The sequence below is a fragment of the Diadema setosum genome, chromosome 12 (genome assembly GCF_964275005.1).
Source record: "Diadema setosum chromosome 12, eeDiaSeto1, whole genome shotgun sequence".
NCBI classification, from domain to species: Eukaryota; Metazoa; Echinodermata; class Echinoidea; order Diadematoida; family Diadematidae; genus Diadema; species Diadema setosum.
In genome coordinates, this window is record NC_092696.1 from 12,327,683 (window position 1) to 12,355,484 (window position 27,802).

A 27,802-nucleotide genomic window follows, 5' to 3' on the forward strand; every position below is an offset into this window, starting at 1 on the left:
ATTCAACTCGCTCTGTACAAGTCAAAAAAATTTGTGCCAAGACGAGTCATACATTTCTACAATGTGCAATATTTCGCCATTCGGATGACATATAAACCATCGAAATCGAGGTGTATATAGGCTTGTTGCAACAGGATAAAAATTTGGCAGTTCCAGCGACCAATAAGGAAAATGTGCTCTCGTTCTAGCGCGTGCCACATACGCAAGTCTGAATTAACCGGAATGAAACTGTCCCGTCTTGATGGTCACTGATCGCTGGAAACATTTTGTGCCGTCCTTTGTTATACATCATTAGAAAGTGCAATATCTGCTTGTTACCCTGGATACTAAATCTTTGGAATCGAGATTGATCTCTAGTACTGAGGAAGTAATTATACCTCCCTCTTTATAGGTAGCTGCTCGAACACAATCAAACCCACTGTAAGTGACTATATATTCGCCAAAAAATTTTGTGCCATCAAATTTCATACGTCTCCATAATGTGGAACATTTGCCCTCTAAGATGAGATAGAAATCATCAAAATCGAGGTGTATTTGGGATAGATAGAGCAGTTCTAACCTGTCTCATGTCCAGCGACAGTCTGAACTCCACCGGGAGCGACGCTCGAAGTTCGTTAGGATACAAAACCTGAGAGATATTGAAAACTTGTAGAAATTCAACTCGCTCTGTACAAATCAAAAAATTTTGTGCCAAGACGAGTCATACATTTCTACAATGTGCAATATTTCGCCTTTCGGATGACATATAAACCATCGAAATCGAGGTGTATATAGGCTTGTTGCAACAGGATAAAAATTTGGCAGTTCCAGCGACCAATAAGGAAAATGTGCTCTCGTTCTAGCGCGTGCCACATACGCAAGTCTGAATTAACCGGAATGAAACTGTCCCGTCTTAATGGTCACTGATCGCTGGAGACATTTTGTGCCGTCCTTTGTTATACATCATTAGAAAGTGCAATATCTGCTTGTTACCCTGGATACTAAATCTTTGGAATCGAGATTGATCTCTAGTACTGAGGAAGTAATTATACCTCCCTCTTTATAGGTAGCTGCTCGAACACAATCAAACCCACTGTAAGTGACTATATATTCGCCAAAAATTTTTGTGCCATCAAATTTCATACGTCTCCATAATGTGGAAAGTTTGCCCTCTAAGATGAGATAGAAATCATCAAAATCGAAGTGTATTTGGGATAGATAGAGAAGTTCTAACCTGTCTCATGTCCAGCGACAGTCTGAACTCCACCGGGAGCGACGCTCGAAATTCGTTGGATACAAAACCTGAGAGATATTGAAAACTTGTAGAAATTCAACTCGCTCTGTACAAGTCAAAAAATTTTGTGCCAAGACGAGTCATACATTTCTACAATGTGCAATATTTCGCCTTTCGGATGACATATAAACCATCGAAATCGAGGTGTATATAGGCTTGTTGCAACAGGATAAAAATTTGGCAGTTCCAGCGACCAATAAGGAAAATGTGCTCTCGTTCTAGCGCGTGCCACATACGCAAGTCTGAATTAACCGGAATGAAACTGTCCCGTCTTGATGGTCACTGATCGCTGGAAACATTTTGTGCCGTCCTTTGTTATACATCATTAGAAAGTGCAATATCTGCTTGTTACCCTGGATACTAAATCTTTGGAATCGAGATTGATCTCTAGTACTGAGGAAGTAATTATACCTCCCTCTTTATAGGTAGCTGCTCGAACACAATCAAACCCACTGTAAGTGACTATATATTCGCCAAAAAATTTTGTGCCATCAAATTTCATACGTCTCCATAATGTGGAACATTTGCCCTCTAAGATGAGATAGAAATCATCAAAATCGAGGTGTATTTGGGATAGATAGAGCAGTTCTAACCTGTCTCATGTCCAGCGACAGTCTGAACTCCACCGGGAGCGACGCTCGAAATTCGTTGGATACAAAACCTGAGAGATATTGAAAACTTGTAGAAATTCAACTCGCTCTGTACAAGTCAAAAAATTTTGTGCCAAGACGAGTCATACATTTCTACAATGTGCAATATTTCGCCTTTCGGATGACATATAAACCATCGAAATCGAGGTGTATATAGGCTTGTTGCAACAGGATAAAAAATTGGCAGTTCCAGCGACCAATAAGGAAAATGTGCTCTCGCTCTAGCGCGTGCCACATACGCAAGTCTGAATTAACCGGAATGAAACTGTCCCGTCTTGATGGTCACTGATCGCTGGAAACATTTTGTGCCGTCCTTTGTTATACATCATTAGAAAGTGCAATATCTGCTTGTTACCCTGGATACTAAATCTTTGGAATCGAGATTGATCTCTAGTACTGAGGAAGTAATTATACCTCCCTCTTTATAGGTAGCTGCTCGAACACAATCAAACCCACTGTAAGTGACTATATATTCGCCAAAAAATTTTGTGCCATCAAATTTCATACGTCTCCATAATGTGGAACGTTTGCCCTCTTAGATGAGATAGAAATCATCAAAATCGAGGTGTATTTGGGATAGATAGAGCAGTTCTAACCTGTCTCATGTCCAGCGACAGTCTGAACTCCACCGGGAGCGACGCTCGAAGTTCGTTAGGATACAAAACCTGAGAGATATTGAAAACTTCTCGAAATTCAACTCGCTCTGTACAAGTTAAAAAATTTTGTGCCAAGACGAGTCATACATTTCTACAATGTGCAATATTTCGCCTTTCGGATGACCTATAAACCATCGAAATCGAGGTGTATATAGGCTTGTTGCAACAGGATAAAAATTTGGCAGTTCCAGCGACCAATAAGGAAAATGTGCTCTCGTTCCAGCGCGTGCCACATACGCAAGTCTGAATTAACCGGAATGAAACTGTCCCGTCTTGATGGTCACTGATCGCTGGAAACATTTTGTGCCGTCCTTTGTTATACATCATTAGAAAGTGCAATATCTGCTTGTTACCCTGGATACTAAATCTTTGGAATCGAGATTGATCTCTAGTACTGAGGAAGTAATTATACCTCCCTCTTTATAGGTAGCTGCTCGAACACAATCAAACCCACTGTAAGTGACTATATATTCGCCAAAAAATTTTGTGCCATCAAATTTCATACGTCTCCATAATGTGGAACATTTGCCCTCTAAGATGAGATAGAAATCATCAAAATCGAGGTGTATTTGGGATAGATAGAGCAGTTCTAACCTGTCTCATGTCCAGCGACAGTCTAAAATTCACCGGGAGCGACGCTCGAAGTTGGTTGGAGACAAAACCTGAGAGATATTGAAAACTTGTAGAAATTCAACTCGCTCTGTACAAGTCAAAAAATTTTGTGCCAAGACGAGTCATACATTTCTACAATGTGCAATATTTCGCCATTCGGATGACATATAAACCATCGAAATCGAGGTGTATATAGGCTTGTTGCAACAGGATAAAAATTTGGCAGTTCCAGCGACCAATCAGGAAAATGTGCTCTCGCTCTAGTGCGTGCCACATACGCAAGCCTAAATTAACCGGAATGAAACTGTCCCGTCTTGATGGTCACTGATCGCTGGAAACATTTTGTGCCGTCCTTTGTTATACATCATTAGAAAGTGCAATATCTGCTTGTTACCCTGGATACTAAATCTTTGGAATCGAGATTGATCTCTAGTACTGAGGAAGTAATTATACCTCCCTCTTTATAGGTAGCTGCTCGAACACAATCAAACCCACTGTAAGTGACTATATATTCGCCAAAAATTTTTGTGCCATCAAATTTCATACGTCTCCATAATGTGGAAAGTTTGCCCTCTAAGATGAGATAGAAATCATCAAAATCGAGGTGTATTTGGGATAGATAGAGAAGTTCTAACCTGTCTCATGTCCAGCGACAGTCTGAACTCCACCGGGAGCGACGCTCGAAATTCGTTCGATACAAAACCTGAGAGATATTGAAAACTTGTAGAAATTCAACTCGCTCTGTACAAGTCAAAAAATTTTGTGCCAAGACGAGTCATACATTTCTACAATGTGCAATATTTCGCCTTTCGGATGACCTATAAACCATCGAAATCGAGGTGTATATAGGCTTGTTGCAACAGGATAAAAATTTGGCAGTTCCAGCGACCAATAAGGAAAATGTGCTCTCGTTCTAGCGCGTGCCCCATACGCAAGTCTGAATTAACCGGAATGAAACTGTCCCGTCTTGATGGTCACTGATCGCTGGAAACATTTTGTGCCGTCCTTTGTTATACATCATTAGAAAGTGCAATATCTGCTTGTTACCCTGGATACTAAATCTTTGGAATCGAGATTGATCTCTAGTACTGAGGAAGTAATTATACCTCCCTCTTTATAGGTAGCTGCTCGAACACAATCAAACCCACTGTAAGTGACTATATATTCGCCAAAAAATTTTGTGCCATCAAATTTCATACGTCTCCATAATGTGGAACATTTGCCCTCTTAGATGAGATAGAAATCATCAAAATCGAGGTGTATTTGGGATAGATAGAGCAGTTCTAACCTGTCTCATGTCCAGCGACAGTCTGAACTCCACCGGGAGCGACGCTCGAAGTTGGTTGGAGACAAAACCTGAGAGATATTGAAAACTTGTAGAAATTCAACTCGCTCTGTACAAGTCAAAAAAATTTGTGCCAAGACGAGTCATACATTTCTACAATGTGCAATATTTCGCCATTCGGATGACATATAAACCATCGAAATCGAGGTGTATATAGGCTTGTTGCAACAGGATAAAAATTTGGCAGTTCCAGCGACCAATAAGGAAAATGTGCTCTCGTTCTAGCGCGTGCCACATACGCAAGTCTGAATTAACCGGAATGAAACTGTCCCGTCTTGATGGTCACTGATCGCTGGAGACATTTTGTGCCGTCCTTTGTTATACATCATTAGAAAGTGCAATATCTGCTTGTTACCCTGGATACTAAATCTTTGGAATCGAGATTGATCTCTAGTACTGAGGAAGTAATTATACCTCCCTCTTTATAGGTAGCTGCTCGAACACAATCAAACCCACTGTAAGTGACTATATATTCGCCAAAAAATTTTGTGCCATCAAATTTCATACGTCTCCATAATGTGGAAAGTTTGCCCTCTAAGATGAGATAGAAATCATCAAAATCGAGGTGTATTTGGGATAGATAGAGAAGTTCTAACCTGTCTCATGTCCAGCGACAGTCTGAACTCCACCGGGAGCGACGCTCGAAGTTCGTTAGGATACAAAACCTTAGAGATATTGAAAACTTGTAGAAATTCAACTCGCTCTGTACAAGTCAAAAAATTTTGTGCCAAGACGAGTCATACATTTCTACAATGTGCAATATTTCGCCTTTCGGATGACATATAAACCATCGAAATCGAGGTGTATATAGGCTTGTTGCAACAGGATAAAAATTTGGCAGTTCCAGCGACCAATAAGGAAAATGTGCTCTCGTTCTAGCGCGTGCCACATACGCAAGTCTGAATTAACCGGAATGAAACTGTCCCGTCTTGATGGTCACTGATCGCTGGAAACATTTTGTGCCGTCCTTTGTTATACATCATTAGAAAGTGCAATATCTGCTTGTTACCCTGGATACTAAATCTTTGGAATCGAGATTGATCTCTAGTACTGAGGAAGTAATTATACCTCCCTCTTTATAGGTAGCTGCTCGAACACAATCAAACCCACTGTAAGTGACTATATATTCGCCAAAAAATTTTGTGCCATCAAATTTCATACGTCTCCATAATGTGGAACATTTGCCCTCTAAGATGAGATAGAAATCATCAAAATCGAGGTGTATTTGGGATAGATAGAGCAGTTCTAACCTGTCTCATGTCCAGCGACAGTCTGAACTCCACCGGGAGCGACGCTCGAAGTTCGTTAGGATACAAAACCTGAGAGATATTGAAAACTTCTCGAAATTCAACTCGCTCTGTACAAATCAAAAAATTTTGTGCCAAGACGAGTCATACATTTCTACAATGTGCAATATTTCGCCTTTCGGATGACATATAAACCATCGAAATCGAGGTGTATATAGGCTTGTTGCAACAGGATAAAAATTTGGCAGTTCCAGCGACCAATAAGGAAAATGTGCTCTCGTTCTAGCGCGTGCCACATACGCAAGTCTGAATTAACCGGAATGAAACTGTCCCGTCTTAATGGTCACTGATCGCTGGAGACATTTTGTGCCGTCCTTTGTTATACATCATTAGAAAGTGCAATATCTGCTTGTTACCCTGGATACTAAATCTTTGGAATCGAGATTGATCTCTAGTACTGAGGAAGTAATTATACCTCCCTCTTTATAGGTAGCTGCTCGAACACAATCAAACCCACTGTAAGTGACTATATATTCGCCAAAAATTTTTGTGCCATCAAATTTCATACGTCTCCATAATGTGGAAAGTTTGCCCTCTAAGATGAGATAGAAATCATCAAAATCGAAGTGTATTTGGGATAGATAGAGAAGTTCTAACCTGTCTCATGTCCAGCGACAGTCTGAACTCCACCGGGAGCGACGCTCGAAATTCGTTGGATACAAAACCTGAGAGATATTGAAAACTTGTAGAAATTCAACTCGCTCTGTACAAGTCAAAAAATTTTGTGCCAAGACGAGTCATACATTTCTACAATGTGCAATATTTCGCCTTTCGGATGACATATAAACCATCGAAATCGAGGTGTATATAGGCTTGTTGCAACAGGATAAAAATTTGGCAGTTCCAGCGACCAATAAGGAAAATGTGCTCTCGTTCTAGCGCGTGCCACATACGCAAGTCTGAATTAACCGGAATGAAACTGTCCCGTCTTGATGGTCACTGATCGCTGGAAACATTTTGTGCCGTCCTTTGTTATACATCATTAGAAAGTGCAATATCTGCTTGTTACCCTGGATACTAAATCTTTGGAATCGAGATTGATCTCTAGTACTGAGGAAGTAATTATACCTCCCTCTTTATAGGTAGCTGCTCGAACACAATCAAACCCACTGTAAGTGACTATATATTCGCCAAAAAATTTTGTGCCATCAAATTTCATACGTCTCCATAATGTGGAACATTTGCCCTCTAAGATGAGATAGAAATCATCAAAATCGAGGTGTATTTGGGATAGATAGAGCAGTTCTAACCTGTCTCATGTCCAGCGACAGTCTGAACTCCACCGGGAGCGACGCTCGAAATTCGTTGGATACAAAACCTGAGAGATATTGAAAACTTGTAGAAATTCAACTCGCTCTGTACAAGTCAAAAAATTTTGTGCCAAGACGAGTCATACATTTCTACAATGTGCAATATTTCGCCTTTCGGATGACATATAAACCATCGAAATCGAGGTGTATATAGGCTTGTTGCAACAGGATAAAAATTGGCAGTTCCAGCGACCAATAAGGAAAATGTGCTCTCGCTCTAGCGCGTGCCACATACGCAAGTCTGAATTAACCGGAATGAAACTGTCCCGTCTTGATGGTCACTGATCGCTGGAAACATTTTGTGCCGTCCTTTGTTATACATCATTAGAAAGTGCAATATCTGCTTGTTACCCTGGATACTATATCTTTGGAATCAAGATTGATCTCTGGTACTGAGGAAGTAATTATACCTCCCTCTTTATAGGTAGCTGCTCGAACACAATCAAACCCACTGTAAGTGACTATATATTCGCCAAAAAATTTTGTGCCATCAAATTTCATACGTCTCCATAATGTGGAACGTTTGCCCTCTTAGATGAGATAGAAATCATCAAAATCGAGGTGTATTTGGGATAGATAGAGCAGTTCTAACCTGTCTCATGTCCAGCGACAGTCTGAACTCCACCGGGAGCGACGCTCGAAGTTCGTTGGAGACAAAACCTGAGAGATATTGAAAACTTGAAGAAATTCAACTCGCTCTGTACAAGTCAAAAAATTTTGTGCCAAGACGAGTCATACATTTCTACAATGTGCAATATTTCGCCATTCGGATGACATATAAACCATCGAAATCGAGGTGTATATAGGCTTGTTGCAACAGGATAAAAATTTGGCAGTTCCAGCGACCAATAAGGAAAATGTGCTCTCGTTCTAGCGCGTGCCACATACGCAAGTCTGAATTAACCGGAATGAAACTGTCCCGTCTTGATGGTCACTGATCGCTGGAGACATTTTGTGCCGTCCTTTGTTATACATCATTAGAAAGTGCAATATCTGCTTGTTACCCTGGATACTAAATCTTTGGAATCGAGATTGATCTATAGTACTGAGGAAGTAATTATACCTCCCTCTTTATAGGTAGCTGCTCGAACACAATCAAACCCACTGTAAGTGACTATATATTCGCCAAAAAATTTTGTGCCATCAAATTTCATACGTCTCCATAATGTGGAACATTTGCCCTCTAAGATGAGATAGAAATCATCAAAATCGAGGTGTATTTGGGATAGATAGAGAAGTTCTAACCTGTCTCATGTCCAGCGACAGTCTGAACTCCACCGGGAGCGACGCTCGAAGTTCGTTAGGATACAAAACCTTAGAGATATTGAAAACTTCTCGAAATTCAACTCGCTCTGTACAAGTTAAAAAATTTTGTGCCAAGACGAGTCATACATTTCTACAATGTGCAATATTTCGCCTTTCGGATGACCTATAAACCATCGAAATCGAGGTGTATATAGGCTTGTTGCAACAGGATAAAAATTTGGCAGTTCCAGCGACCAATAAGGAAAATGTGCTCTCGTTCCAGCGCGTGCCACATACGCAAGTCTGAATTAACCGGAATGAAACTGTCCCGTCTTGATGGTCACTGATCGCTGGAAACATTTTGTGCCGTCCTTTGTTATACATCATTAGAAAGTGCAATATCTGCTTGTTACCCTGGATACTAAATCTTTGGAATCGAGATTGATCTCTAGTACTGAGGAAGTAATTATACCTCCCTCTTTATAGGTAGCTGCTCGAACACAATCAAACCCACTGTAAGTGACTATATATTCGCCAAAAAATTTTGTGCCATCAAATTTCATACGTCTCCATAATGTGGAACATTTGCCCTCTAAGATGAGATAGAAATCATCAAAATCGAGGTGTATTTGGGATAGATAGAGCAGTTCTAACCTGTCTCATGTCCAGCGACAGTCTAAAATTCACCGGGAGCGACGCTCGAAGTTGGTTGGAGACAAAACCTGAGAGATATTGAAAACTTGTAGAAATTCAACTCGCTCTGTACAAGTCAAAAAATTTTGTGCCAAGACGAGTCATACATTTCTACAATGTGCAATATTTCGCCATTCGGATGACATATAAACCATCGAAATCGAGGTGTATATAGGCTTGTTGCAACAGGATAAAAATTTGGCAGTTCCAGCGACCAATCAGGAAAATGTGCTCTCGCTCTAGTGCGTGCCACATACGCAAGCCTAAATTAACCGGAATGAAACTGTCCCGTCTTGATGGTCACTGATCGCTGGAAACATTTTGTGCCGTCCTTTGTTATACATCATTAGAAAGTGCAATATCTGCTTGTTACCCTGGATACTAAATCTTTGGAATCGAGATTGATCTCTAGTACTGAGGAAGTAATTATACCTCCCTCTTTATAGGTAGCTGCTCGAACACAATCAAACCCACTGTAAGTGACTATATATTCGCCAAAAATTTTTGTGCCATCAAATTTCATACGTCTCCATAATGTGGAAAGTTTGCCCTCTAAGATGAGATAGAAATCATCAAAATCGAGGTGTATTTGGGATAGATAGAGAAGTTCTAACCTGTCTCATGTCCAGCGACAGTCTGAACTCCACCGGGAGCGACGCTCGAAATTCGTTGGATACAAAACCTGAGAGATATTGAAAACTTGTAGAAATTCAACTCGCTCTGTACAAGTCAAAAAATTTTGTGCCAAGACGAGTCATACATTTCTACAATGTGCAATATTTCGCCTTTCGGATGACCTATAAACCATCGAAATCGAGGTGTATATAGGCTTGTTGCAACAGGATAAAAATTTGGCAGTTCCAGCGACCAATAAGGAAAATGTGCTCTCGTTCTAGCGCGTGCCCCATACGCAAGTCTGAATTAACCGGAATGAAACTGTCCCGTCTTGATGGTCACTGATCGCTGGAAACATTTTGTGCCGTCCTTTGTTATACATCATTAGAAAGTGCAATATCTGCTTGTTACCCTGGATACTAAATCTTTGGAATCGAGATTGATCTCTAGTACTGAGGAAGTAATTATACCTCCCTCTTTATAGGTAGCTGCTCGAACACAATCAAACCCACTGTAAGTGACTATATATTCGCCAAAAAATTTTGTGCCATCAAATTTCATACGTCTCCATAATGTGGAACATTTGCCCTCTTAGATGAGATAGAAATCATCAAAATCGAGGTGTATTTGGGATAGATAGAGCAGTTCTAACCTGTCTCATGTCCAGCGACAGTCTGAACTCCACCGGGAGCGACGCTCGAAGTTGGTTGGAGACAAAACCTGAGAGATATTGAAAACTTGTAGAAATTCAACTCGCTCTGTACAAGTCAAAAAAATTTGTGCCAAGACGAGTCATACATTTCTACAATGTGCAATATTTCGCCATTCGGATGACATATAAACCATCGAAATCGAGGTGTATATAGGCTTGTTGCAACAGGATAAAAATTTGGCAGTTCCAGCGACCAATAAGGAAAATGTGCTCTCGTTCTAGCGCGTGCCACATACGCAAGTCTGAATTAACCGGAATGAAACTGTCCCGTCTTGATGGTCACTGATCGCTGGAAACATTTTGTGCCGTCCTTTGTTATACATCATTAGAAAGTGCAATATCTGCTTGTTACCCTGGATACTAAATCTTTGGAATCGAGATTGATCTCTAGTACTGAGGAAGTAATTATACCTCCCTCTTTATAGGTAGCTGCTCGAACACAATCAAACCCACTGTAAGTGACTATATATTCGCCAAAAAATTTTGTGCCATCAAATTTCATACGTCTCCATAATGTGGAAAGTTTGCCCTCTAAGATGAGATAGAAATCATCAAAATCGAGGTGTATTTGGGATAGATAGAGAAGTTCTAACCTGTCTCATGTCCAGCGACAGTCTGAACTCCACCGGGAGCGACGCTCGAAGTTCGTTAGGATACAAAACCTTAGAGATATTGAAAACTTGTAGAAATTCAACTCGCTCTGTACAAGTCAAAAAATTTTGTGCCAAGACGAGTCATACATTTCTACAATGTGCAATATTTCGCCTTTCGGATGACATATAAACCATCGAAATCGAGGTGTATATAGGCTTGTTGCAACAGGATAAAAATTTGGCAGTTCCAGCGACCAATAAGGAAAATGTGCTCTCGTTCTAGCGCGTGCCACATACGCAAGTCTGAATTAACCGGAATGAAACTGTCCCGTCTTGATGGTCACTGATCGCTGGAAACATTTTGTGCCGTCCTTTGTTATACATCATTAGAAAGTGCAATATCTGCTTGTTACCCTGGATACTAAATCTTTGGAATCGAGATTGATCTCTAGTACTGAGGAAGTAATTATACCTCCCTCTTTATAGGTAGCTGCTCGAACACAATCAAACCCACTGTAAGTGACTATATATTCGCCAAAAAATTTTGTGCCATCAAATTTCATACGTCTCCATAATGTGGAACATTTGCCCTCTAAGATGAGATAGAAATCATCAAAATCGAGGTGTATTTGGGATAGATAGAGCAGTTCTAACCTGTCTCATGTCCAGCGACAGTCTGAACTCCACCGGGAGCGACGCTCGAAGTTCGTTGGAGACAAAACCTGAGAGATATTGAAAACTTGTAGAAATTCAACTCGCTCTGTACAAGTCAAAAAATTTTGTGCCAAGACGAGTCATACATTTCTACAATGTGCAATATTTCGCCATTCGGATGACATATAAACCATCGAAATCGAGGTGTATATAGGCTTGTTGCAACAGGATAAAAATTTGGCAGTTCCAGCGACCAATAAGGAAAATGTGCTCTCGTTCTAGCGCGTGCCACATACGCAAGTCTGAATTAACCGGAATGAAACTGTCCCGTCTTGATGGTCACTGATCGCTGGAAACATTTTGTGCCGTCCTTTGTTATACATCATTAGAAAGTGCAATATCTGCTTGTTACCCTGGATACTAAATCTTTGGAATCGAGATTGATCTCTGGTACTGAGGAAGTAATTATACCTCCCTCTTTATAGGTAGCTGCTCGAACACAATCAAACCCACTGTAAGTGACTATATATTCGCCAAAAAATTTTGTGCCATCAAATTTCATACGTCTCCATAATGTGGAACGTTTGCCCTCTTAGATGAGATAGAAATCATCAAAATCGAGGTGTATTTGGGATAGATAGAGCAGTTCTAACCTGTCTCATGTCCAGCGACAGTCTGAACTCCACCGGGAGCGACGCTCGAAGTTCGTTAGGATACAAAACCTGAGAGATATTGAAAACTTCTCGAAATTCAACTCGCTCTGTACAAATCAAAAAATTTTGTGCCAAGACGAGTCATACATTTCTACAATGTGCAATATTTCGCCTTTCGGATGACATATAAACCATCGAAATCGAGGTGTATATAGGCTTGTTGCAACAGGATAAAAATTTGGCAGTTCCAGCGACCAATAAGGAAAATGTGCTCTCGTTCTAGCGCGTGCCACATACGCAAGTCTGAATTAACCGGAATGAAACTGTCCCGTCTTAATGGTCACTGATCGCTGGAGACATTTTGTGCCGTCCTTTGTTATACATCATTAGAAAGTGCAATATCTGCTTGTTACCCTGGATACTAAATCTTTGGAATCGAGATTGATCTCTAGTACTGAGGAAGTAATTATACCTCCCTCTTTATAGGTAGCTGCTCGAACACAATCAAACCCACTGTAAGTGACTATATATTCGCCAAAAATTTTTGTGCCATCAAATTTCATACGTCTCCATAATGTGGAAAGTTTGCCCTCTAAGATGAGATAGAAATCATCAAAATCGAAGTGTATTTGGGATAAATAGAGAAGTTCTAACCTGTCTCATGTCCAGCGACAGTCTGAACTCCACCGGGAGCGACGCTCGAAATTCGTTGGATACAAAACCTGAGAGATATTGAAAACTTGTAGAAATTCAACTCGCTCTGTACAAGTCAAAAAATTTTGTGCCAAGACGAGTCATACATTTCTACAATGTGCAATATTTCGCCTTTCGGATGACATATAAACCATCGAAATCGAGGTGTATATAGGCTTGTTGCAACAGGATAAAAATTTGGCAGTTCCAGCGACCAATAAGGAAAATGTGCTCTCGTTCTAGCGCGTGCCACATACGCAAGTCTGAATTAACCGGAATGAAACTGTCCCGTCTTGATGGTCACTGATCGCTGGAAACATTTTGTGCCGTCCTTTGTTATACATCATTAGAAAGTGCAATATCTGCTTGTTACCCTGGATATTAAATCTTTGGAATCGAGATTGATCTCTAGTACTGAGGAAGTAATTATACCTCCCTCTTTATAGGTAGCTGCTCGAACACAATCAAACCCACTGTAAGTGACTATATATTCGCCAAAAAATTTTGTGCCATCAAATTTCATACGTCTCCATAATGTGGAACATTTGCCCTCTAAGATGAGATAGAAATCATCAAAATCGAGGTGTATTTGGGATAGATAGAGCAGTTCTAACCTGTCTCATGTCCAGCGACAGTCTGAACTCCACCGGGAGCGACGCTCGAAATTCGTTGGATACAAAACCTGAGAGATATTGAAAACTTGTAGAAATTCAACTCGCTCTGTACAAGTCAAAAAATTTTGTGCCAAGACGAGTCATACATTTCTACAATGTGCAATATTTCGCCTTTCGGATGACATATAAACCATCGAAATCGAGGTGTATATAGGCTTGTTGCAACAGGATAAAAATTTGGCAGTTCCAGCGACCAATAAGGAAAATGTGCTCTCGCTTTAGCGCGTGCCACATACGCAAGTCTGAATTAACCGGAATGAAACTGTCCCGTCTTGATGGTCACTGATCGCTGGAAACATTTTGTGCCGTCCTTTGTTATACATCATTAGAAAGTGCAATATCTGCTTGTTACCCTGGATACTAAATCTTTGGAATCGAGATTGATCTCTAGTACTGAGGAAGTAATTATACCTCCCTCTTTATAGGTAGCTGCTCGAACACAATCAAACCCACTGTAAGTGACTATATATTCGCCAAAAAATTTTGTGCCATCAAATTTCATACGTCTCCATAATGTGGAACGTTTGCCCTCTAAGATGAGATAGAAATCATCAAAATCGAGGTGTATTTGGGATAGATAGAGAAGTTCTAACCCGTCTCATGTCCAGCGACAGTCTGAACTCCACCGGGAGCGACGCTCGAAATTCGTTGGATACAAAACCTGAGAGATATTGAAAACTTGTAGAAATTCAACTCGCTCTGTACAAGTCAAAAAATTTTGTGCCAAGACGAGTCATACATTTCTACAATGTGCAATATTTCGCCTTTCGGATGACATATAAACCATCGAAATCGAGGTGTATATAGGCTTGTTGCAACAGGATAAAAATTTGGCAGTTCCAGCGACCAATAAGGAAAATGTGCTCTCGTTGTAGCGCGTGCCACATACGCAAGTCTGAATTAACCGGAATGAAACTGTCCCGTCTTGATGGTCACTGATCGCTGGAAACATTTTGTGCCGTCCTTTGTTATACATCATTAGAAAGTGCAATATCTGCTTGTTACCCTGGATACTAAATCTTTGGAATCGAGATTGATCTCTAGTACTGAGGAAGTAATTATACCTCCCTCTTTATAGGTAGCTGCTCGAACACAATCAAACCCAATGTAAGTGACTATATATTCGCCAACAAATTTTGTGCCGTCAAATTTTATACGTCTCCATAATGTGTAACGTTTACCCTCTCAGATGAGACATAAATCATCAAAATCGAAGTGTATTTCGGATATGTAGAGCTGGGCTAAACTTTACCATGTAAAGCGACCAAGAAGAAGCGGTCGCGTATATGTTCATGACCATGGTATTGTGTGCAAATGGCAGAATGTGAAATCAATGATGTGATATGTATAATGTTTTATAACAGTCGAATTTCCTGGCTTTGATAAGTAGTAAGCGTCAAATTTTTAATCTCTCTAAATTCATAAGAAAATTTGTGCGCCCAGATCGTGCCATGATTAGCCTGTAGTCGGATTGTGTACACTGTCGGATGAACTTGAAACAACAGAAATCGTTGTGTATCTTTGCGGGATATAGGAGCCATGATAATGGAAAAGACCGCTGGAAATCGAGTTATTGCTGTTTTAGTCATAACAGGAAACTACAAGATTATTATATGTGACCACCAGGAACAACACTCTCATGTGTGATGTTTCTTAAACGTTCGGAAACAAGCAGATAATAATAACAATAATAATGATAATAATAATAATAATAATAATAATAATAATAATAATAATAATAATAATAATAATGATATTAATTATAATGATAATAATGATAATAATAATAATAATAATAATAATAATAATAATAATAATAATAATAATAATAATAATAACAATAATGATAACAATAATAATAATAAGGTCTTATTTATCCAGGGTAGCCTCTTCAGTGTTGTCACTGCTCTACCAGAGGGCCCTGCTTTTCTCATTACCCTAGCGTTGCCAGGTACCCATTTATACACCTGGGTCGAGGGTTACATAGTGGGTAAAAACATCTTGTCCAAGGACGTAAGCACTGGGCGGGATTCGAACTCGGGTTTTCCAATCGGCAGTCGGAAGTCATATCCACTATGCCACAGCGCCCCCTTACCTTATTTGCTATACCTTAAAATGAAACATATCTTCTCTTATTTTGCATTTACTCTGAATATCAGAAATCAGCATTTATAATCAACTGAGAAGAGTGACTGATAAATAATTGTAAGTATGATAAAAACTGGCATTGCATCTGATATATCGTGGGTTTCTTTAAAAAAACAACTATACACTTTTGAAATGCCCGCCGAATAAAAAATATACAACTCTGACGGAAAGGTTTATATGGATGGATATCTTATAGTCTCAACTTTCATATGACACCAAAAAGTCTGAAAATATTTCATGCTTAGATGAGCACTGCTCACTTTTATAAAGGGTATGAAAATTAGGCTGCGCAAGAAAAAGCCTTCAAATTTTGCGAGAGGTGAGTACGTTGGAGCTTAAAGTTGATATGATCATGGACCTATACGTAGGTCCATGATATGATAAATTCATGATCAATTGCAATCTGTGGGAAAAGATTCATTTTTAAGGATAGTTATACATGTAAAATTGTTTCATCTTTCACAAGACACCAAATGGTATTCTGTTACCATAAAAGAACGCTGCTGCGGTGCCAACTGAGACCTCTCCATCTTTGGTTGTCAGTCCAAGATTGAAAAATAAATGAGGGCTGAGTTACAACTTACAGCTCTTAATTTATTCTTAATGTATTATCATGATCAAGTGACACACTTTTATACACTGTTAGATTTTTTAACATCAGTCACTGTCAGTGACTTTGAATAAAAACCTCCAACCCACATTGAACATCTCATTGATTCATTTAATACCCAGGTAAGGGTCATGTAACATTGAATATTCAATTATGGATTGTCAAAAAAAAAAAAAGAATGTCAAAGATGTCAGTTATTATTCTTTAGGCCAATGGGTACCATGAATAATTAAGTAGCCAGTACCTGAAAATAACTGCAATGTGGGGCGAAGTTTTTCATTCAAGTCACAGATGTAAAAAATAAGAGTGTGTAACAAGAAAATTGCAACATGTACCATCACCTCAACCTGACTCATATGAGCACACCATGTACCAGGGAAATTTGCCATGCTACTGTAAAATAAATGCAACTGGGGTTTACTCATGCATAAAAGTTTGGTTTAATAAACCATGAAATTTGCTCAGCAAACTCAATCTGATTGATCATGAATTTATCATATCAACTTCAGCTTTGTAAGCTCCAACGGACTCACATGTCGCAAATTTAAAAGGGTAATTCCTGCGCAGCCTAATTTTCATACCCTTTACAAAAGTGAGCAGTACTCATTCAAGCATGAATTATTTTTAGACTTTTTGGTGTCATATGAATATTGAGTCCATAAGCTATCCATACATATAAACCTTTTACCCCCAAAAATAATATATTTCTTATTTGGCAGCTACTTCAAAAGTGTATAGTTTTTTTTTTTCGAGACACCCTGTAGAGGCCACGTTTTAGATAAAGCAAAATATATCCTGTTCTGGAGAAGTTTATTAACATTAGCGATCTTTCAAAACAAAATGGATGTACAAAACGAATGAAGAGAGAGAGAAAGAGAGAAAAAAGGAAAGAAAGAAAGAAAGAGAAATGAAACTACTGGTTATAAAGCATTTACCAGGGACAGGGGCAAAGCAGTATATATTTCTGGTGCCACTTCCAGGTTAAATAAGCAAAAAACAAACAAACAAACAAACAAACAAACAAAACACCAAAACACCAAAACAAAGCAAAAAAAAAAACTAAACTAAATCAAAACACACAAAAATCCTCGTTCCTCGTGCCGCTACAATTTTCACTGAATTTCAGGCAATTACTAAAAAAAAAATGTATTAAAAAAAATGTATATAAGAATTATATATATATATATATATATATATATATATATATATATATATATATATATATATATATAGAGAAAGAGGTAGATTGATATATAGATATAGATATGTATATGTATATAAATATATATGTATATAAATATATATGTATATATATATATATAGAGAGAGAGAGAGAGAGAGAGAGAGAGAGAGAGGGAGAGAGAGAGGGGGGCGAGCACCCACTACCCTATCCCCCTCCCCCCTCCACCCCCCCCCCCCCCCTTGTGCAAAAGTCATTGCGAACAATGCCCTTCACAAACTCGAGTACGTGGGACCATAATGATCTCGCGGCAGCGTTCTAGTTTTTGTGCAGCTCTATGGTTAGGACGAAGTTATTGGTCGCTGGCTTATTGGTCGCTGAGGGTAGCCCAATATCTCCGCGGAGCATTTCCCCGACGAACATTTAGCTTGGGATGGTTGAGTCAGCCAGTAAGTATGTTACTCCAGGTTATTATATTACTAGAACCACAGTTTTATGTCAATTGAGAATGTAGCTTCCAGTTCTTATTACAATTTATCGGCACCGCGCAGCAATAACCTACCTAATTGGCCTAATTTTGCTGTTGTTGTTGTTTTTAGTAGCTGCTTTTTAGTTGCGATGATCATGAGCCCGTTTGAGAATATTATAGCCCCACCCATTGAAATACATGTTGGCGTAACCCCGGGGCGCTCCTGCATTCATAGTTCATACTGTTGGTTGGTGTAACTGACACTGACAGGCGTGATTCATGCGCTTTTGCGTGCTGTGACGTGGGTGTGAGCTGTGCTTGTGTGAATGTATAGTAAGGGTACTAGATCTCGCGCAGGGACTTTACTGCATATAGCAAGCAATATTACGCGTAGGACTAAGCGCAAAATTAAGCCCCGATACGCCCATGGAATAAACATAGCGTCATACCTGACAACCGCTGAATATGAGAAGGAAGCAGGTAAGAAATTTTGATTTCGAACAAATTTTTCACTAAATTTCCAATTTTTTTACCTTGTAATTTACTTAGGCCCTACCTTAGCTTAAAATCTGTTTTAAGGATGTTGTAGCCTAGACGTGTCGTCTCGCTTATCTCGTTCGTAGCCGAAAGAATTTGTAATTTGTTTGATCGATCGTTTATGATATTCTACGAAAGCCGAAGCACGTTACAGCCGCATAGGGGCAGACACTTTCATGCATGAAACTACATAGGGCAGCTGCGCGACCTTTACATACCCCGAGAAATTGAACGCATAAAAAAAAGTCCGACATACAAACGGCGACAGCGCACTACTCCGTCATCGTATCATCAGGAGATTCTGGGAGGTGATTTTTCTGCATTTTCGTGATATTTATTGAGTAATTCAGGTACGATTGTGGAATAATTTCTATCATAAGAGCATCACAAATTTTCGTGCGCGATACCTCAACCATACTTCGCACGGCGTCTGGTCGGGCTAGTGTGAATGTGCAGTTGTGTATTTTACATCTAGAACTAGTAAAAGCTAGTAAAGGTGCAAGTTAAAACTCCATTATTACCTCATTAACAGTCCACACTGCAGAGCATAGATCTACACTAGTCTGTAGCTTGCCATCATGGCATTGGCTTCAGTTGGAGGCTTCCATTGATGCGTGATGGGCTGATAGTGATTATGATGTCACGTCAGGAGGCATTGAGTGAGTTCCAAGTCTGCACAGTGCGTGGGTAGAAGGACGACTGCTACATGTCCAAGATGTTTATTTCTTGAGATTGGCAGATGGTAGCCTTGACCATGAACGTGTCTGCTGGTTGCTTCGCGGTCTGGTGTTATTTACATGTATGTACACTGCAGTGCCAAATGAGGTTATATTAAATAAATTGACAGTCTACACAGTTCTTCAAATTCATGAATTCTCGATGGAAGAATTCATGAATTTGAATGATTATGCAGTACCAGCTGCATGCTATAAGGATAATAGAACCAACACTTGCTGTCGGGCGAAAGCTTGGTGGTCTAATGGAGATGACGCCTGTCTGGTGATCAGGAGGGCGTGGGTTCGAATCCCGCTCAAGTACATGTATGTACGCCCATGATTTTTTTATCATGGCTACCGTACTACTAAACACTGATCAATTCAGTGCTTATTTACGTTGATGCAGGGCAATTTGTCAATCAGTTGCTACACAGTCCTATTTATTTTTTATTCTATCAAGATCTGCTTTATTATACGAGATAAAAGAAGAATCATTACTTTGCTGTGTTTTGTAGATTGTAAATGTCATATCATTGTACGTGTTATTTGCCCTGCCATTGTATTTCTCTTAGTCTGATCATGATGGGTGATGAGGTTATATGTTAGAGGCAGTACCGCATAACCCCATTGCAGGGCACTGTAACATGTACGTGTTGTTAGAGGCAGTACCATTACTAACCCTGTTGCAGGGCACTGTAGCACGTACGTGTTGGGGGTCGCTGTTGCGACCCCCAACTAATGTTGAAACTAATGTTGGAACTAATGTTGAAACTAATGTTGGATGGACTATCTTTTGTAGAATTTTTAGGATTTCTTAATGCAGACTTTTGAAATTAAGCAAATGTCTTAAAATGAAACCATGCATGTTTGTTGTTTACCCTTTATTGTGTATGTATACTTTGATATATTTGATTGCCTACATTTGTTGGTTGACTCTCTCTTTCATTTTGTTGCCTCCTCTTGGTACACCTTATTAGGGCTTGCTGTTTGCTCAGCCCCCCCCCCCCCCTTGCTGTTGCTATTTCACTAATTGCCTTTCTGTATCCCTCTGTTGTTCCTTATTGTTTGATGTAGCCTCCCTATTTATCCTTTTCCTTCAATGGTTACCCCCATGGTCCTCAGGATCATCACTGACTCTCCTCTGCCTTTTGTCTGTCCACCCTCCTCCTCTAATCCCCCTCCCTTTACCTGTTGGGCTTCTTGCCCATGACCTCATACCCTCTCCTTTTGTTTTCTTTGTTCTGTGTCCCTAGCCTGTCCCTGACTGTTCTTGTTGTGTGAAGTCCTGTTATATGTGATTGCTGTCCCTGCCTGTTTGTCATTTTGCCTCTGACGAAGTTTCTGCTAGGATCGAAAGCTCAGGCCCCTTTTGACTATTATTTCAGTGCCGTAATTCACAGAAATATGTGGTTGCTATTCCAGTATGGAGACATACATCTATCATTGTCAATGCAACAACAACTTACAAGTGTATACAGTGTGATGATAAAACATATTTATTTGCATACTTTTCAGTGGTAGTTTTTTATGTTATTATTATTCCCTATATGTAGTTGCTAATGTCTTTTTTGTTTGGTTCATTGAAAGATTGCTCTTTTGAAAAATGGAAAGAAAAGATGAGGATGATACTTCTTACTGGACGGATGGAGAGGAAGAAGATGACACAAAATCTCACGATCTAGCAGAAAAAGTGGATGCTCGCGACGACCTCTACATGTCCAGCGACTTGTCCTCGGATGACAACAATGATGATGACACCGAAGACCCTTTACCCCCGAAGTCGCCAGACCTCGCATCCAAAGATTTGAAAGGTGGGAATGAGTTCATGTTTTACTTGGTTGAACGAAGCTTCTCATTTTTTTTTTTTTTTTTTTTTTTAGTAACCCTGGCATACCCTGGATATTGTGTAGCAATCAAGTTGTATGTAATCAAGTTGTGATTTGATGTGACCCTTATTGCCCATTTTTCAATTCTTACTTGTATTTTTTGATGTGGAAAGATTCCACTCAATGAAAAATAATACACAGCATTAAAATGTTAGCCTTTTTTAACAGTCGGCTTTTTTATTAACTTTCCGATTCAACACATCAATGGCAACTACATCTGTAGTAAAAATCTATGAAACATTTTAGCACCATTCTCTATTTTTCCAATCAAGATGGGAGATTTAGCTGTCTTATACTAACAGTGTAATTTCAGTAACTTTTATTTATTTATTTATTTATTTATTCATGTATTGGAGGGGTTTTTTAATTGGGGAATGAAGTTTTTATGTATTTGAAGTCTGTGTCTGCCTTTTCCTTCACTCACATGTACACATGGTGGTAGTATATTGTGGGGGATTGATGAAAGTTCAAATAGCAAATTAACTCCTTGTGGCAATTCAAATCCATTTAAATGTTAACAGCACTTCAGACTTTTTTTTTCATAGGTTTCAATTCTTTTCAGATTTTTTTTTTCTGCAAGTACTCTCACAAGCCTGGTTATATTGAGAGAGGTACTTTTTTAATAGTGAACCTGATTTTGTTTTGCAATTTTCTTTCTGCAAGTTTTTGATTGTTTCACATAGAACTAGTCCACAAAGTCAGGTTGTAACCTTCAAACATTCATGGGGCATCAGTACTGCTGTTTGTTTTTGTATTCAAGACTCTTTCCTCTCTGTGAAGCAAGTTGTGTTCCAGATGATGAAACATTGTTTTATGAAGAAGACGCTTCAAGTTAGTTGAGAAAATACCAATGTACTTTAATGAGGAATTTGGACAGGTCCTCAGAGCAAGCAAATTTGCACAAGTGGTCAATTGCTGTGGGACAAGGAGTCTGCGTATCCCGTACATGATTATATATCAGTGTACTACGTATCTTTTGTCATGTTTGTATATCCTCACAATGTGTCTACTTTGAAATGTTTCAGGGGTGATTTCCTATTCATTTTGTCTGCCTTCCCTGTCCCCCCCCCCCCCACACACACAGAGGAAGAAGGCAATGATGTTGATGACGATGACGATGAAGATGATGACAGTGCTCCACCGACAAAGCGCATGAAGATGGAAGACATCGATACGCTGTCTTCCCCGTTTTCATCCCCTCCCCTCTCACCAACCGGTAGTTTTTCTCCTGGAACAGCTTCCCAGGAACACACCGCCAGTCCCTCTTCTCCAAGATCTACAGATGTCAAGGTAGCCTCTAACTCAAGGGTTGAAGCCCAGTGCCCACTGGGCAACCTGGGCCTGCGAGCTCTATGGGGCGCCAAGTGTCGTATCACCTATTTCGATACGGAATCAGTCATTTTGTAACGAAATGATCATTTCGTTTTCCCTGCCTGTTTGTCACTTTGCCTCTGACGAAGATTCTGGTAGGATAGAAAGCTCAGGCCCCTGTTGACTCCATTTTACTCCATTGGCTCGGCACTATTGGATAAGCAGTTTTCAGCAACTTTTTTTTGCTTAAATGAACATTTCATTAACGAAATGGTCATTTCGTTTACGAGATGACTGATTTCGAAACTAAATAGGCCATGCGACACTTGGCGCCCCATAAAGCTCACATTACAACGTAGCTTGCCACCAGCTCGCAGGCTTAGGTTGCACAGTGGGCATTGGGCTGTAGTCTGAGTTATACACACTCATTGACATTGAAGTCATCATCATTTTCAGTGCATCAGAGCCTGTTTAACCTCTTGCGAGGACTAGTAGAATTTTATTTTTTATTTTTTATTTTTTAATTATTTTTTTTTTTTTCAGGGAGAACTGTCACTTGCTTGTTCACTTCCAAAATTACAGCCAATATCAAATGAATCAAACTATGAATCTTTGCACTTGTAAATTTTGACAAATGCACAAGTTTCTATTAAAATCTAGTGCACCTATTTCCTTCTGGTAAAAAAAAAAAAAAAAAAATGATTTTTTGCATTTTGCGCACACTCCTACTTTCACGATCTGGTAATTCTCTTTGTGTATAAATGGTTACTTTTGTCTCTCCATACTGTGTAAAGTGTTATGACAAAGCCTCTTTTGGGAATAACAGTATAAAGACATGATTATTGTTCCATAGTCATCATGTGATTGCAATCTTATTACAGGCGACATCATGATGTATGTGTTATTCTTATGTACTCATCTAACTGGAGTTTTGAATAAGATTGACCTACATGTATGTTGTATTAAAGTCAAGCAAGGGTATCTGTGATAATCTGGATGGGTGAAAAGCGGCATTAACATTGAGAGATGGGAAGGGGGATGATGCCCTCAGTACAGAGGAAGAACTGTCTGTAATCTAATATCTTCCTCTTCTTTAAGTGATGTACATGACCTCCTTGACAAATACTTCCACAGTAGTGCTAGAATGTTGGATGTGAAAGACTGGTACTAGATTCTTAATTTCATGATAACTGCTTGTTGCTTCTCCTCTGGCGAAACTAATTGACGTCAGGACGAAACTTCAGACGTGAAGCTGGATGCTACGAGTCAAGAGGGGGAATCCAGCGATGGACAGAACGTGGAAGAGTCCGGCGCAGAGAAGAAGCCAGAGGAGGAAGAAGAAGAAGAGGGCAAGGAGGAGAAGGAGCACGGTGACGTGCAGCTGCCCCTCTTCAGCGGCATCGGCGGGAGCCTGGAGGACTCCATCGGGAGGTCCACGCTGCATGGTAGCCTGGAGGAGGATGAGGGGTCGTCAAGGTTACGGCCTGGAAGTGAAGCATCACTGGAGGGCGGTGGAGGCAAGTGATCTATGAACACAGGATACTGATTTGTATGCATGAAAGATAGAGTCAAGTAGGTCCGTTACAGTCGCAGCGGACGACTATAATTAACTCCCCCGAAACCCATGAAACGTTTTGAATTTTCAGCCGTCATCGAGGCAGTGCGAATCAGGCATTCTCATTTTCACCAAAATTTCACCTTCTCATATCTCTGCTATACATTGACCAAAATCACTCAAACTTTCAGTATCAATGCAAAATGGTGATTTCTATCCACATACGAAAAAGCACAAGGAACGATTAAGTACTTTTTAAGTTATTCAACATTTCATGTTTCGCTGTCTTGGAAAACTACCCTCCGACTATTTCTAGACACATCTGGTCGCACCACTAAATATCATGAAACTTAACATACATATTCATAAGACATGTGCGGATGTTAGCAGAGTGCTGTTCGCTTTGCCGAAGGCCTATTTTTGAAGTTACAAGTGAAAATGAATGAGGTGTCTTGTCAGAAATCTCAAATTGTGCGGGAGCAGCAAACGAGAATAATGACGTCATATTCTGAGAAAAACTGATTTGCGCTTGCACAATGAATGGACTTTCCCATGCTGCTTCGATCCAGCGAGCTGACTGGTCGATGCGTACTGTTACTGTGCGATGCGAGGTGGCTGCTGCAGATGCCTAGTACACTGTACATGCATGAGAGTGGGCTGCAGCCGCGGGGTGTTGATAAGTAGCAGTGTGCTGCAGGGGACTTCGCCACCTCATAAACAAGCACGCACTTTCTCAGAACTGGCCCGTTAAAAAGAAAGAAGCAAAAATGTGAATTTCTACTAGCTATGATACCACTTGTAAATTCATGACATTGGATTATTCAGACTTTACACAGATTTTACTGCACTAGTAAGTAACAATGCAACTACGAATTCCCGGTACGAGTTACGATCAGAGTACAGGTGATGTGAGTGCCATAGAGATGTGGGTACAGTACGTGGGACTGTACCCTGTCTTCCTGTGTGGGAATGACTATGAAATTTTGTGCTCGGAATGAAGGTAGAAAGTGCACCTCTTTCGATTATTTCCAGACATATCCGGACGCATGACTTCTCGAATGTGATATTTTAGAGTTCCGTATTAAGAAATACATACTTAGTAACATACTTGAAAGTTTTTTGTTGTTCACTTAGTCAAAATGTGAAATTTTAGCAAGATTTCTGACAATTGTTTTCCATTTTGAGAGAGAAGTTCTGCTCCATTTTGGAATATTTTATCATTGTTATTTAAACAAGGTAACATAATGGCAGGTTAAAATGAGGTTTTTACTTTTCATAACCGTTTGGATTATCAAAAAATATGAATTAATAGTAAAGTTACAGCAGTTTTGCTGCGACACTTTCCTAGCGGTTTTCGTGCGAAACGTGTTCATTCAAGAAGAAAGCGAGGTCACGTCAAAATGAAAACGGCAAGTTAATTGCACCTGTCCGCTGCGACTGATTAAGACTACTCAAGGGAGACAAATATTGTGGCCTTTCTTGAGAGATACTGTAAAACGAGGAATGTTCGCGTGCAATTCTAATTTCTTGAATTTCACGGGAGCGAAGATTCACAAAAATATAATGCTGCGAAATAGGCCTTCAGCTCCAGTTTGCAAAAATTTCTTGCCATGAAAATATCCTGCTTAACAGTAGTCTTACATGACAGTCAGAGTACATGTGGACGGAGAAACAGATATGGTAATATTAACTTGTTGTGTACCATAGTGTCAACTCCCTATGTGCTATTTTATTCTGAAATAGCAAGAAACAAGTGCTTTTGGAAAATATTCTGTGTTTTCAAAGCCGTGTGTCTTTTCAAACAAGTGTAAACAAGTGCTAGAAATGCAGCACAGCAAGATTGGGAGCTTTGCTTTGATGTAAATTGCATGTCAGATCTATGGCTATTTTTCTTGCAAATGGCTAGTGTTCAAAACAAATCAGTTCATGCACGGCTGTGAGCTTGAGCCAAATATTGCGCCATTGGCAAGCTGTTGACTACATGTAGTTAGGCGTGCGAACGCAGCACACAAAGACTTAAAAGTGGTCTTCATAATCAGACAGTTATATGAAAGTGGCCCTGACCGTTATTGCCTATATATTTATGTGTTGGGCTGTTGAATGTGTTCACAAGTTTTGTAAAGACACTCCCAGTGGTAGGCCCTATAGTGAGGAGATTGCAATTTTTTTCAAAGTTACATATTTCATGTCTATCAGTTTATAGGTATACAGTGTATAATGAATTGCTTTACCTGTTGAGGACATGAAAGTTTTCATATAACAAACATTTCCTGTGGACACCTGCCTGAATACACAACATGTACTCAGGACTAGTCTTTAAGGGGTTAACTACGTATTTTGAAATCCTTGTTGCAGAGTTCAGTGTTTTATCGTTTGTTACATTATAATACAGATGGTAGTGGGCCTTCGGGCGAGGGGAAAGGTCAGGGGTCAAGGAAGACTGGCGACGAGGCTGACCAAGCGTCAGCTTCTGCTTCAACGTCGAGGGCGCAGCCCGACAACTCCCACGCCGAAGCGCTGAGAAGGAAACGGCAGATGGATGCAGAGGAGAGACAGAAGATGCAGTGAGTATACATTGATATGATTTTATTCTCCCTTCTGTTCTGTTTTGATCACTGCTATTTATTGTAAAATTCTGCACAAGTAGTGAATACGTGTACATACATTTCTTGCATACCTTGATAGATTACCATTCACTTTTTTTTGTTTCTTTCTCTCACATTCATGCATTTGCTTGTTTGTACTGTTTACGTTCACATTTGCTACCTACTCGAACAAGGTCTGAACTCCACTTATATGGACTCTATGCATCTTGGGCATTTTTTTCCAGGTTTTGTTCTTTGTCATATTTTTCTGTGTCACCTTTGCTTTTCATACCTTTATTTGTTTGGATTGATTTATGTTAGATTCACAAAATCTACCCACTCTAATGTTAATTTGACTTGTCAACTCTGAATTTTGTAGGTTATTTTTTTTTTCAAGTTTGTGTTATCATCTTGATTTTGATTGATGAAAATGGGAGACATTGAAACTTTCCACTATTGACTTTTAAGTCTTTGCTTTTGATTGATTTTTAATTTAGAACTTTGGGTGACATTTACAGGCAGTTGTTTTGATTGAGTTGTGATTCTGTTTGGTTCTTTGATGAGATCATGCATGTATGCAAAAGTCTTAAAATTCGCCCTTTTGGGTGGTTGCAAATTATGCAGAGATGGTCAAAATGTACTATGTAACAAGAACGACTTCACCCTTGCTTCCTTAATAAAGTAAGGTTTTGCACATTTCATGTGGTAGAAAAAGGAAAACTGCACAGATTCTACTCTGAATTGATCTTTCACTATTAACCCATCATGGATAACATTTCTTATTGTCTCTGTTTGCATTGGTAGAATCCTTGTGTCGGCATTCTCCGAGGAGCAGCTGAATCGCTACGAGATGTTCCGGCGCTCCTCGTTCCCCAAGGCAGCCATCAAGCGCTTCATGCAGTCCATCATAAGCAGCACGGTGTCGCAGAATGTCGTCATCGCGATGTCGGGCATCGCCAAGGTGTACGTCGGGGAGATCGTGGAGCACGCCCTGGACGTTATGGAGCAGTGGGGCGACACGCCGCCCCTCCAACCAAAGCATATCCGGGAGGCAATAAGAAGGATGACCAACGAGGGGAAAGTTCCCTCTTCCCGGAGGACTAGAACCCTGTTCTCGTGA

At 39.9% G+C, this 27,802-nt stretch overlaps 1 protein-coding gene across 1 annotated transcript; it reads left to right on the forward strand.

Moving 5' to 3' along the window:
• The first annotated feature begins 20,948 nt into the window (after nucleotides 1-20,948).
• Nucleotides 20,949-27,802, forward strand: LOC140235720 (uncharacterized). Its single transcript, XM_072315733.1, has 5 exons — nucleotides 20,949-21,156; nucleotides 22,316-22,521; nucleotides 23,774-24,059; nucleotides 26,490-26,661; nucleotides 27,487-27,802. Exons 1-5 carry the CDS (start codon nucleotides 20,949-20,951, stop codon nucleotides 27,800-27,802), a joined length of 1,188 nt encoding a protein of 395 aa, XP_072171834.1.